The following is a 12,558-nucleotide window of genomic DNA, read 5'->3' on the forward strand; positions in this document are numbered from 1 at the left end:
ACTAAGGCATCTTGAATGGCATTGTGAAGGCACGCGTTCCAGGTAGATACTGAGTGCTTTAGGGAGTGTTGTTCTTTGGGGGTTTCTCCTCCCAACCTTGCTGTCATAGGATTTAGAGATCAATCATAGAAATATGCTGATTTCTCAGAGACATGATCTACAACCCACAATTCAAATTAGATCCCAAAGTCCTTGACTTCCCCGCTTCTTCCCTGTTGGTAGCTATATTTATGACTTTTTTTAAGCTTTATTTATTTTTATTGGAAAATCAGATATACGGAGAGAAGAGACAGAGAGGAAGATCCTCCATCTGATGATTCACTCCCCAAAAAGCTGCAATGTCTGGAGCTGGGCCAATCCAAAGCCAGGAGCCCAAAACTTTGGGCTGCCCTTGATTGCTTTCCCAGGACACAAGCAGGGAGCTGGATGGGAAGTGGAGCAGCTGAGACATGAACAAGTACCCATATGTGATACTGGAGCATGCAAGGTAAGGATTTTAGCTAGGCTACTGCGCCAGGCTCTATGAGCATCTTTGTAAGGATTTTTGCATTTTAGATTATCATTTGAGACTAGATTAAAATTATGAATAAATTATCTAAAATCATATTTATTTGCTTATAGAGAACTTAGAAAATGAAGAAAATCTGTAGCTCCTGCACCCAACAAAGGGATTTTTAAGTGGAGAAACCCAGACTCTACATCAAGTGTGCATGTGTCACATTGAAACTTGCCTATTGAGCCAAAGATACAAAACTAGGAAATTGCCAGACTGTATCCTATTTGGTGTAAAGAAACCTTAAAGTCCTTGGTAGGTAGCTTCCATCAGTTCCCCATTTAAAAATAGCAATTGTATTTTATCAATTCACTAAGAAGATTATTGGTTTGCTGTGTGTCTCTCAGGGTAATATCTATAAAATAATTTTATTTGGAATGTAATTCATTTAGATCATAAAGTTTATGTTTATTTTTAGTTATGATAACATCTATAGATTTATTTCATTTTAGTAGTTCATTTTTTATGAATATACAAAGAACAGATTTTATGTAGTTTGTAGAAACTGTTGAAAGTGCAAGTCCCTTTTAAGGACTAGACATTACTGGATGTTTTCAGCTGTAGTTATTAAAAACACAAGTTCTATATCACCCATCTTCTGCCCTGACTCTCCAACTGAACTACATACAGACACATGAAAAGGTAGATAATGGAGCATCCTTAGAATGTCCAATACCTTAAAATACCTGGATTTCTCACTAAAGATCATAAAAAAAAATTCATGAAACAAGTAGGTTTTAGCTGAGGTTTTCCTCCCGTTAGTTTGAATGCCTAAGGACAAGCTGGTAATTCCCTTGGCTGAGCTGAAAGTATTCTTTCCACAGGTATTTACTCCACAGTTCAGACCTGGTGAACAGGAGCGCCTGCCGGCACCTGCTGGAGAGCCTCCAGCATCCATGCCCTCACATCAAAGGCAGTGGGATTGCACTCCTCATGACTGGCAAAGTCATGACACATTGCACAATGTTAATACATCTTTCAGGTTATTTACCTAACCTAGCAATCGGCATTGTCAAGGAATTTATTCCAGATCACACTAGAAAAGGCCTTAAAGTAGTTGGTAAGAAAGCAACCTGCTAAAAGAAGCATAATTATTCCCACCTCCACCCTCTTTCTCATTTTGTGGACTCAAGTTTGTCCTTACTTTGCGGTGAACTTCATGTACAACCAAAAGTGTAAGCTGTGAATCACAGCCCTACACAAATGACCTGAACCCAGCAGTTCTGAGAGTGGCATGTTCCAGGAAGTCTCAGGTGGCTCCAGCCTGCTATACAGTGTATATCTTATGGGTGGGGCATAGGACAGGTTAATTAAAGTCACTTAAATCTTCATCTTTTGTGGCAGATCAGAACCCAGACAGCTGGCCTTCTGCGGGTTTTCCGAAGGAATCCAGTAGAGCAGCTTGAAGGTTTCCAGCAACAACCAGCAGCCGCAACCTTGTACAGAACCTTTGATCCACTTGCAATTCCCCCTGGGGGCAGCAAACCCAGGCAGCAAGGCCTGGCCTAGGCTCAGTGTTTCCTGCTGTCTACCACTGTGGCAGTGGAGTGCTGGGATACAAGCTGGGTACCACTGTGGGATGCTGCTGCTCTTCCAGTGTTGTTGAAATTAATTTGGCCCCGAGTGTCCTAAGCACACCACTGCCCTTCTCCAATCTGGAGTTTCTGCAGCAATTACTGACACAGGAGGTGACGGTACCGGAGTTACTTCATACCAGGGAACTAAAGATTTTTCTAGACCATTGTACTGGATTGCACTCATTTATACTGCCCTCAGCCATGTTCCCTATGTTCTCAATCTTACTGAGGAGTTATTAGAAACAAGCCAACACTACTCCTTGACGATTTGATAAATGAAGAAAAATCTCTGGTTTGAGTTTGCATTTCCTTGAAGTCTAGTAAAGATGTCACAGTTTGTGAACATCTGTCTGGCTTCTTTTGCGAATTTATTATTTGTAAATGTTATTTTTATGATCTGGATCCACAATGCTCAATGCCTAAGGGCTGGTTAGCTTATGCTCTAGTGTATATTTTCTTCTTCTTCTTTTTTTTTTTTTGTGTGATTTGTTCCCTGTCTTTTGCACATTTCAGAAATTGTATGTTTTTTAGGCAAGGCTATTCATTCGTGTTTGAAGTTAAAGTGAAAACAGCTGAATGTGTTGGAAAGGAGGGTACGTACTTGGATTTTAGGCTCTAAACGGGTTGTAAGTTGGATTGGAAGACCATGGAACCTCCAGGGCAGAATGAAATAGAGGCTGGGGTATTAGGCTGCCTTTGGTTTTCATAAATCACTTGATGATTATACCTAAGTCATCATTAAGATCCAGGAACATCCCCCTTTACTTAAGATTTTTTTTTTTTGAGAAAACACAAATAACTGCTATTGCTTTTTGTTTTGCTTTGTTTTGTTTTACATTTCTTTCTTTCTGTTGTAAAGGGAGATTTACAGAGAAAAACAGAGAAAGAGAGAAAGATTTTCCACCCGCTGGTTCACTTCCCAAGTGTCTACAACATCCAGAGCCGATCCGAAGCCAGGAGCTTCTTCCAGGTCTCCCATGCGGGTGCAGGGTCCCAAGGCTTTGGGCGGTCCTCAGCTGCTTTCCCAGGCCACAAGCAGGGAGCTGGATGGGAACTGGGACTGCTGGGACATGAACAGGCATCCATATGGGATTCTGGTGCATGCAAGGCGAGGATTTAGGCACTAGGCCATCACACTTAGCCCACTATGATTGTTTTTGTTTCTGATAAATGTCTCCAACACAAGCCAGAGAATGACAGGAAAAAAAAAAAAACAACGAACCAACAAAAGAAACTGATCATGAGGTTATTTAATTACCACCTTTAATTTAATGCTCTCAGTAAACCATGTTAGTATATATATGTTAAGAAAACTCTGAGTTATTGGTTGTAAAACTTATTATGGAATCAAGTATAAGCTATATCCTCTTCCTCTCTCTCATTCATTGGTTCTGATTTCTTGTTTGAGCCAGAAGCTATGAAAAGGTTTTATATGGAGTAGGGTTTAATAGAAGTCTGCTGAATAAATCCATAGAACAGATTCCACAGCACATGGATATCCACAAGGAGTTAAGAATTAATCTGATGCTAGAAGTGGATTATTTTAGAATTATAGAAATATCTAAACTTATTTTGAGGGTTAAAATTTTAGGATGAACTTGACATTCCTCCAAAAAATATTAAAAAGCAGAATAATCATATTTTATAAACAGAAGATCATGTTGCTGTTTCATAACCTCCTGCATTTTATAAAAAGCAGAAACGATGAAGAAATTGTCCAAAATGTAAAGAAACTGTCCATCTCTTAAGGAAGGAATGTTTTCCATTTTTAAAGCCAGGTAAATTGAGATAAACTGTTCAGGAGGAAGTTCATTTTGTCACATGATTATGGCACCAATTATGTTTGTTTGGTTTCTTCGGTGTGACCCATCCTGCTGAATATGTTAACTTTCTTCTTCTCAAAATCTTGAAAAGAAAGGTAAAAGACTGTTAATCTGCCTCTGAGAGTTTGCACCGGCATCTGAGAGAGTATGGAGGGGGATCAGGAGGGAGGAAATCGGGGGCTCGCTGAGATGCGTGAAGCTCCTTGTAACTTCTCTGGTGATGAACGTTTACTGCTTTGTGCTGGTCACCTCTCTCTTCAGTACTGGTTCCGCTTTCTCAGAGTGACCCTTCTCTTCTTCCCAGGCCTGGAGAGCTGGTGTCTGCTGTGCATAAACAGGATCCTCATCAGGCAGAAACTCCTTGGTGTGCTGTCGTAAAACCTCACGGTGGCCGATAAAGACAGGATGGTTTGAGTTCTTCCTGGGGAGGAATGCTCGTGCCTCTGAAGTATGAAGCTCTGGGTCTAACACCTGGGCTGTCTTGACTTGGTGTGGAGGCTCCTCTTGGGTTCTGTCTGTTTGCTCCAGTATCTTTTCTTGCTCATTATGGTATCGTGGGCTGGCGTGAACTATACCTTTCTCCATAGAACTGAACTCTTGGTCTCTGTACATCCTCTGTTCCAGGTCCAATTCTGGGACTTCAGCAGCATAGTTTTCTTTGGTTGGACTTTGTTGGTCATCGTCTTCTTCTGCCAGTTCTTGGAGATGTCCATTCTCCTCTTCCAATACTGTAGATTCCTCTGTTTCAAGATGTGTCTTGGGGGAGACTGAGTTGTGCTCATCCAGGGATGTTAATGGAGTGTTGTGGGTCTCTGATGCACCCCTTTGCTCTTCTCTGGTTTTTGGGCTCAGGATCTTGGGTTCTCTTCTACCGTTTTCCTTTGCAGGGAGCTGCATTAGGGAACACCGGTTGATGAAATCTGCATCTAGGATATCTGAGATGTCTGTCTGCAGTGACTTTCCGTTTTCATCTCTTTCTTGTGCTTCTGGGTGTCCATTAAGCTTCCCAGCTGTACCTGGATCTTTGAGCACTGAGCCTTGCCTCTTGCATCCTCCTTTAGCTGGTTGTTCCTGTCCTTCTGGGAACTGCACACCTTCTTCTCCTACTGATGACTCCACTGCCTCCTGGGCTCTGTTCTCACCTGGTGATTCCTGCTGCCAAGTCTCTGGGTTCTTACTGTGATGTCTTTTTGCAGTCTCTTCCCGTGGCTCCATCCAATCCTGGGAATCCCGTGGCACAGGCGGTCTACCTGTCTCTGAGCTATAGTCATTTTCCTCCAGGGCCGGGCTGTGGGGAGTTCCAGAAGACCCCTCTTCCACCTGTGTAACTGGTGACCCAGGTTCCTTGTTCCCATAGCCATCATCCGCCATAGCAGACACATCATGAGTCTTGTCAATCCTACCATTTTCTCCTCTAGATGGATGCCAAAGTAGGGCTGGGTCTCGTGTTCTTTCTCTTGCTCCTGGGGTCCTCTTTGCTGCAGTACTGTTTGTGCTGTCCACCAGTGTCTCTTCCAGGTCTTCCTCAGAGTACCTTGCTTGTTTTCCTTCAGTCTCAGAGTTATTCTGCTTCCCGTCTTCTGAGATTAGATCTGGTGTCTCAAAACTTCTTTCAGTGTCTTTCTCTTCAGCAGGTCCTTGGAGCTCCTGGTCCTTTTCATCTTGTGTTGAGGTCTCCAGGACTGATGGCTGAATTTTACTCTGGCCTTCTTTTTGTCCTGTTCTTCCGTGGGATTTCAGATGTCCCCCTTCTTTCTTTTCAGCTCTAATGTCTGGTGTTTCAGAAACATCTTGGACTGGAAGTTTCTGTGTGGTATGGTCACTTTTTTGTTCTCGTGACTCTTGGCTCTCGGAGGTTCTATCAGTGACCTTTTCAGGGGTTCTGCCCTCAACCTCTAGGTCAGCTGACTTCTGTGTCCTAGAGGTTTTCCTGATGGCAGGGAGAGCTGGCAGGTCAGCCTGCTTTGCACGGGGCTCCTCTGCTCCATGCAGGGGTAGGTCTCGCGATTCAGAGTATTTCTTAGCACCCTTGTGTGCAGAAACTTCCTGGTCTTCAGATTGTCTCTGTGTTGGTTCTTGTTTCAAGTTCCTTTCCTGTTCTGCCTGCTGCTGGCCTTTTGTCTCGGGGCCATTTTGTTCCCTTGCTGGTTTATCTCCTTCCCTGGAGTACTCCCTATTCTGTAACTCCTTCTTTATAGGCCTTCTTGTCTGTTCTGATCCTGCTAATGACTTATTTGTGTTAAGTTGGGCTCCATTGTCCTTTGTGGCTGGCATCTTTGGGGCCACTTCCTGGTTTTGTTCACCTGCTTCCAGGTGATGAATTTTCACACCGTTGTGCTCAGAAGATTCTCTTGGCAGGTTGTGGACTGTGGTGCCTCCCTGTGCATCCTCCTGATCGTGTCCAGCTGCCCTCCTTTCTTTGGTGCTGAGCTGAACTGGTGATGTCACAACCTTGTCTTGAGCTGGCATGGTTCCTTCTGTCTGCTGACCATTTCCAGTGGTGACCTGCTGATCTACCTCCTGTGGCTTCTCTTCCTCTGGTTTACGCACCTGTCTTGGTTCTGAAGTCAGTAGAGATTGTATGTCAAAATAGCAGAAATTCAGCAAGTTGAATATCGCCAGAACAAATTCATCAAAATGAATGGTGCTGGCGCTGTCAACACCCAGGAGGTTCAATTTTCTCTGCACAGCATGAATGACATGTGGCTGCAAAAAAACACAGGGAGAAATAATCTATTCAGAGCCAATTGAGTGTCCCGACTGTGTGTCTCCCACAAACCTTCCTCTTAGAATCACATTTCTCAGGAGTTAGTGACATTTCCCCAAACACACGCACTCTCTGGCTCTGGGTGCCACTTCTCATCAAAGAGCTAAGAGTAAGGAACTCCTACAGCCCTTATGGTTGCAGTCGATGCACAAGAGCTCCTCTTAGCAGTGACTTGGCTGAACTACAGGCGTAGGGAGAAAACGAAGCAATTGCACAGAGACTAACACTGCACATGTGGTGCAAAAGTCAAATGCTAAGTGCTGATGGTCAAGCGTAAAATGACACTCATCAAGCTTGGGGTTTGGAGAAAGGGCAGGAGAGGAAGAATTTCAAAGGCTCTGTGAGCACCTCACCTGAAGAAAGTCCCCAAACTCGCTCTGGAGGAGCTGTTTCAACTCTCCGTGCGTCAACATCGCCCTGTCGCCATCCTCTCTGGCATACTTGTGAAATGTCTCGATTATACAGAGCACATCTCTTAGGAGCCCAGGCATCTTCACAAGCTCAGGAGAGACTGAGAAAGAACAAACATTGTTCGTTGTGTGTGATGGATCCCTCAGGAAGGGCATAGTCAGTGGTCCTTCTTTCTCTCCCTCCCCTGGTTCCACTTGCACCACGAGCTCTAGTCTGTATCCTGAAATACTACACCTAAACTCCAGGGGTGATTTAGTTTAGATCGTGGCAGGCGCTTGAAGAGGCACTTCACCTCCTTTATGGTAAAGAGCCACATTTATGTGTTCAGAGAAAACTTACTGCAAAAGGGAGGGTGAAAAACCACTAGAGGGGGACCGGTCTCCCAGCCTCATCTGAGATGGTTCACATGCCCTCCCCTCACCTTGACTTGTCCAACCTCCTCTGCTTAGGAAACTATAGCCTTCAAGATCAGTAAAATCTCTACACAAAAGATAAACAGCAACAACAACAACAACAAAACACCAGGAAAGTCAGCTCCTGTGTTTGCAGATAGAAGAAATTTTAACCAAGAAGACACTGTTTCGTGTAAACTCATCGGAAAAATAACTGTACCCCTCTGCCCTCGGCCATCAATCATTTAAATGACTCTACATTTTCACATTAATACAGATGTGAGTTCTGTGTCTTCACTCTGAGCAGTATTCATGCCTATATTATCCAAACAGCTTAGAAGTTTTCTAAAAAATAAAATGACCCAAGAGTTTCCATAAGCAAGGAAAGTGTGGCTTGAGCTCCCAGTTTAACTCCACAAAGAGAGGTTGGTTTAGAGCATGTTTCCTCTGAAATCCTCACACCAGCGCTCACAGAAGCAAAGCGGCAGCCGAGAATAAGGATGCCCAAGCACACAGGCTGTGAGACTTACCTCGTTCCCGAGTGAGAGCGAGTGCAGTGTGGGCAGCAGGCTGTGTGCCCACAGTGTGTGCTGGGACCTTTTATTGAGCTCCTAATTGCACAGTGAAGGAGGAGATACCCTGCGGGCCTAACGACCTGACTGCTCACCACCAGACCCAGCCTCCCCTCCTCCTCAGCTGTCAGCACATCTTTGCTTTCCTTTTTTCTTGAGGAAGCTTCAGTGAAGCCTTGGCAGCAGACCCATCTGAAGGCAGGGCAAGGGGGATCCTTTTCCATTTACTGACTTTGCTTGTTATACTTTTGAGGGAATGACAGGGCAGTGTTGCCTTTTCTTTTAACCTCAGGACACAATTATATTGCTGCTCAACAAATCACAGGGCTGGCAGAGACTTCAGAAGTCATCTGATTCCTATTGCTGCCTGCAGGATGGCCTATAGCTGACCCTACCCTGAAATATGGGTAAGAATCATGTGTTCAAAAACAAAGGCCCCATTTAATCAGGTGATCCTGGGTATTGGCTGACTCAGAGATTTCAGTGCTCTGTGCTCCTTGCCCAGAGGCAGTGGTAGAGAAAAAAAATCTTGTGATTGGCACCTACTTAAAAAAAAAAAGCAAAACATTTTCAGAATCCTAGAAGCTTAGAAACAAGTGTCTGGGACTGATGCAATGGCTCAATTGGCTAATCCTCCCACATCAAAGCTGGGATCCCCTATGGGCACCAACTTGTGCCCTCTTGTGGCCTGAGAAAGTAATCGAGGACAGTTCAAGTCCTTGGGACTTTGCACCTGCGTGGGAGACCAGGATCCAGGCTTTGGATCTGCTCTGTTCCATGCCGTTATGGCCACCTGGGGAGTGAACAAGCAGATGGAACATCTTTCTCTCTGTATCTCCTTCTCTCTATAAGTCTGCCTTTCCAATAAAAATAAACAAATATTTTAAAAAGATAAAAGAAATATCAAGATGAGGAAAGAAGTGAGTCTGAGATGAACTGGGTAAGTGTTTTATTGCATTGTAGATCTGGATCTCTCTAGTAGAGAATGTGCAATTAAAAAAAAAGATTTAAAAGGCAGAATTAAAATAAGAAAGAGAGAAAGAGAAAGAACTCTTCCACTTGCTGCTTCACACTCACACCCCCAATTAACTGTCAAAGCTTTTGGGATATCAGCTCATTTGCCCACTGCAGGCAGTAGTTTAATGCACTGTGCCACATTGCCAGTCCCCCATATATGTAATCAATAGGAAGATTAGATTCAGTTGTTTTTCTTATATATTTACAAGCAGAGCAGAGTGTGATTTTTTGTTCCTTTTAAAATTTTTATTTATTTAGTTGAAAGGCAGAGTGACAGAGGAAGAGAGAAAGGGAGAGAGAGAGAGGATATCTTCCATATACTGGTTTGCTCCCCACATTGCCACAATGACCTGGGGATGGTCAAGTCAAATGTAGGAGCCTGTAACTTCATCGAAGTCTTCCACATTCGTGGCAGTGTCCCAGGTATTTGATTCAACTTGTGCTGCTTTCCCATGAGCATGAATAGAGAATTGGATAGCAAGTAACTTGAACTGGTGCTCATATGGGATACTGGTATTGCAGGCAATGGTTTAACCCAATGTGCTACAATAGTGGTACCTAGGGGATGTTTTAAAACATTTATTGCTTCCTTTTCAGTCAAAGAAAATAAGATTTAAAGACAAAGTCCAAGTTGATGAATGGGAGAGGGTTAATTATGTGAGAAATTGAGGCCAAGGAAAATATTGATATTGATAGAAACTTGAGTCTTCTGATAATTAAGGCAAGCACAGGGGAAATGAATTTGGAGAGGATAGGATTCATAGTTCTGTTTCAAGATGAAGAATATCTAGTCCACAGATTTTATAACATCTGGGAAATCATTGGATCTGGCTTTGCCAAGGCAACCATAGACAGGACTCAAAATCCAGTAAATCCAGCAAGCTAATTGTTAACTTTGTAATGTTGTATGATGCTATAAGTGTCCAAATGGCCCTTGGGAGAAAAAAGGTTCCCCACTTCCTGGTTCCTATCTCTGGATAATTTCTTAGCATCACCCTAAATGGGAGAATTGGGACTGGCCTATGAAAGTCACCTAATTTATGATCAGTTCACATGTTGTAAGTGTTAACTATTTTACGTCTCCTTATTGTGGGGCTCACAAACCAGTTTCATGAGAAATGGCTGTCGTAAAGTGGACAGCAAAGTGAATTGGAAAGAAAGACTTAGGGGAGACACGGTCATTGTCTTCAAATATTTTCATGGGTGTGGAAGAGAAAGCATCTAATGTTTATTGAACACTCATGACATGTCAGGAGCCTTTCACAGACTGTCTTAATTCGCATAGCCTCTGTAGGTAGTCATTATCCTCCTTCCACAGATAAAGAAGTCAGGGCTTCTAGCTGGTATGCAAATTGCCCATAGACATGTGCCTACTGCGTGCAGTACTCAATCTCTGAGTCAAGTCTTCAGTGCATTCAATTTCTTTTCCCGATTAGTTCCAGAAATCTACAGCTAGAATCAATGGCTGAAACTTTCTGCAAACAAAACTCTAAGTTTTATTAAGAAATTTCTAAGGTGTAGAGTTGTCTAACAACAACCCGGGCTGTTTCTCAAGCAACGAGATCCCTGTCACTAGAGCTGTTCCAATAGGGCCAATTCATCATTCCTTGGCCAGGTTACAGGAGGCCAATAAGTAAGACAGGAATGGTTTACAGTGAAGAACGCAGAACTCTTCCAACTGAAGTATCTATAATTTTATCTGACAATGTTCTTCAGAAAGTCAAATTTGGAGCTTATCTTCTCTCTAAATCATGTGAGCGATGACATCCTAACCCTCTTGCAGGCACTCCTACTTTTTAAATGCTTACTCAAGATCATTTCATTAATACCCAGACTGTGGGTAGGTAATGACTCAGAGGGATGGCAAAGGAGAAATAAGACCTTTTCTCAAGTTGGTGCTTTAAAAGAAAAAAGTATTTAGTCGGCTGCGCAATAAGCCACAAACAACTTTCACCTTTACCATGACCAGAAAGAAGGCCTTAGCTTCCCTTTCTTCTTCCAAACAGATGCCTCTAACAGTCCCTCTGTGATGTCCTCTTCTTTGTCTCTTTGCATGGGGATGATGTAAAAAGGAGTGGATGGGGGAGTAGGGAGAGAAGTGAAAAGGAAGTTAATTAATATAAATTATCTTTAAAAAATCTGTTGGTTTTCAAAGGTCACAACTGAAATATTAAAGCTTTAAATAAAATCCACAAAATGAGTACTTTGGAAAAAATGATTATTAAATTAATTTTTTAATGATTATAATACTGGGAAACTTGGCAAGTAAAAAAATAAGACATCTGTTTATAGTTATGTTTTCATTATATTTTTAACTATGAAACTAGGGTTCCATCATTGGATGGAAGACCTTCCTCTGTCTCTCCTTCTCTCTGTAAGTCTGCCTTTTCAATAAAAATAAATAAATCTTTTTTTAAAAAGTTAACTCTGACATGTAGAATTGGTAATTAAAAAGCTCAAGGTTAAAAAATTATCTATAGTATTTTTATTATATAGAACTTTATATATTTGCATTATCTAGTAGGTACTCAGTAGATTTATGTTTTACTATGTGGAATGTGACTAGTGCTACTGAGACACTAATTTTTAAGTTTTGTATAATATCCATTAATTTAAATTTCAAATAGCCACATGTGGCTAATGACAGCCTTATTGGATAAGATAGTTTTAGAATATAAAGTTAAAAAAAAAAAAGAAACATAAGAAGTGAGATAAGGGCCTGGCACGATGGCGCAGTGGCTAAGGTCCTCACCTTGCACTCCCAGGATCCCATATGGGCGCCGGTTCTAATCCTGGCCGCTCCACTTCCCATCCAGCTCCCTGCCTGTGGCCTGGGAAAGCAGTGGAGGATGGCCCAAAGCTTTGGGACCCTGCACCCGTGTGGAAGACCCGGAAGAGTCTCCTGGCTTTGGATCGGCATAGCATCGGCCATTGCACTCACTTGGGGAGTGAATCATCGGATGGAGGATCTTCCTCTCTGTCTCTCCTCTCTGAATATCCGCCTTTCCAATAAAAATAAAATAAATCTTTAAAAAAAAAAGAAGTGAGATAAAAGATAAGAAATCTCTCCTTCCATTTATATATATATTCACACTATATATTTACACACACACACATATATATAAAAATTTATAAGGTCCTACTTTCACCTAATTGGAATCTCAGAAAGATGAAATATTAAAAATCAAAATATATTTATGAAACAGTGACTATTTCCTAGAAATTTCTGAATTAAAAAAAATTTATTTATTTTTATTGGAAAGTCAGATATACAGAGAGGAGGAGAGAAGGAGAGAAAGATCATCTGTCCATTGATTCACTCCTCAAGCAGCCACAATGGCTGGATCTGCGCCAATCAGAAGCCAGGAGCCTCTTTTGGGTCCCCCACAAGGGAGCAGGGTCCCAAGGCTTTGGGGCATCCTTGACTGCTTTTCCAGGCCACAAGC

At 42.4% G+C, this 12,558-nt stretch overlaps 1 protein-coding gene across 1 annotated transcript; it reads right to left on the reverse strand.

Moving 5' to 3' along the window:
• Positions 1-4,181: 4,181 nt before the first annotated feature.
• On the reverse strand, positions 4,182-7,211 carry TCHHL1 (trichohyalin like 1). The gene is made up of 2 exons (XM_040999069.1): positions 7,074-7,211; positions 4,182-6,659 (listed from the first exon to the last, which is right to left on the reverse strand). The coding sequence occupies exons 1-2, from the start codon at positions 7,209-7,211 to the stop codon at positions 4,182-4,184; spliced, it is 2,616 nt and encodes an 871-aa protein (XP_040855003.1).
• Positions 7,212-12,558: the final 5,347 nt, after the last annotated feature.

Source organism: Ochotona curzoniae, unplaced genomic scaffold (genome assembly GCF_017591425.1).
Source record: "Ochotona curzoniae isolate NIBS_2020 unplaced genomic scaffold, NIBS_Ocur_1.0 scaffold_1037, whole genome shotgun sequence".
In the NCBI taxonomy this organism is placed as follows: domain Eukaryota; kingdom Metazoa; phylum Chordata; class Mammalia; order Lagomorpha; family Ochotonidae; genus Ochotona; species Ochotona curzoniae.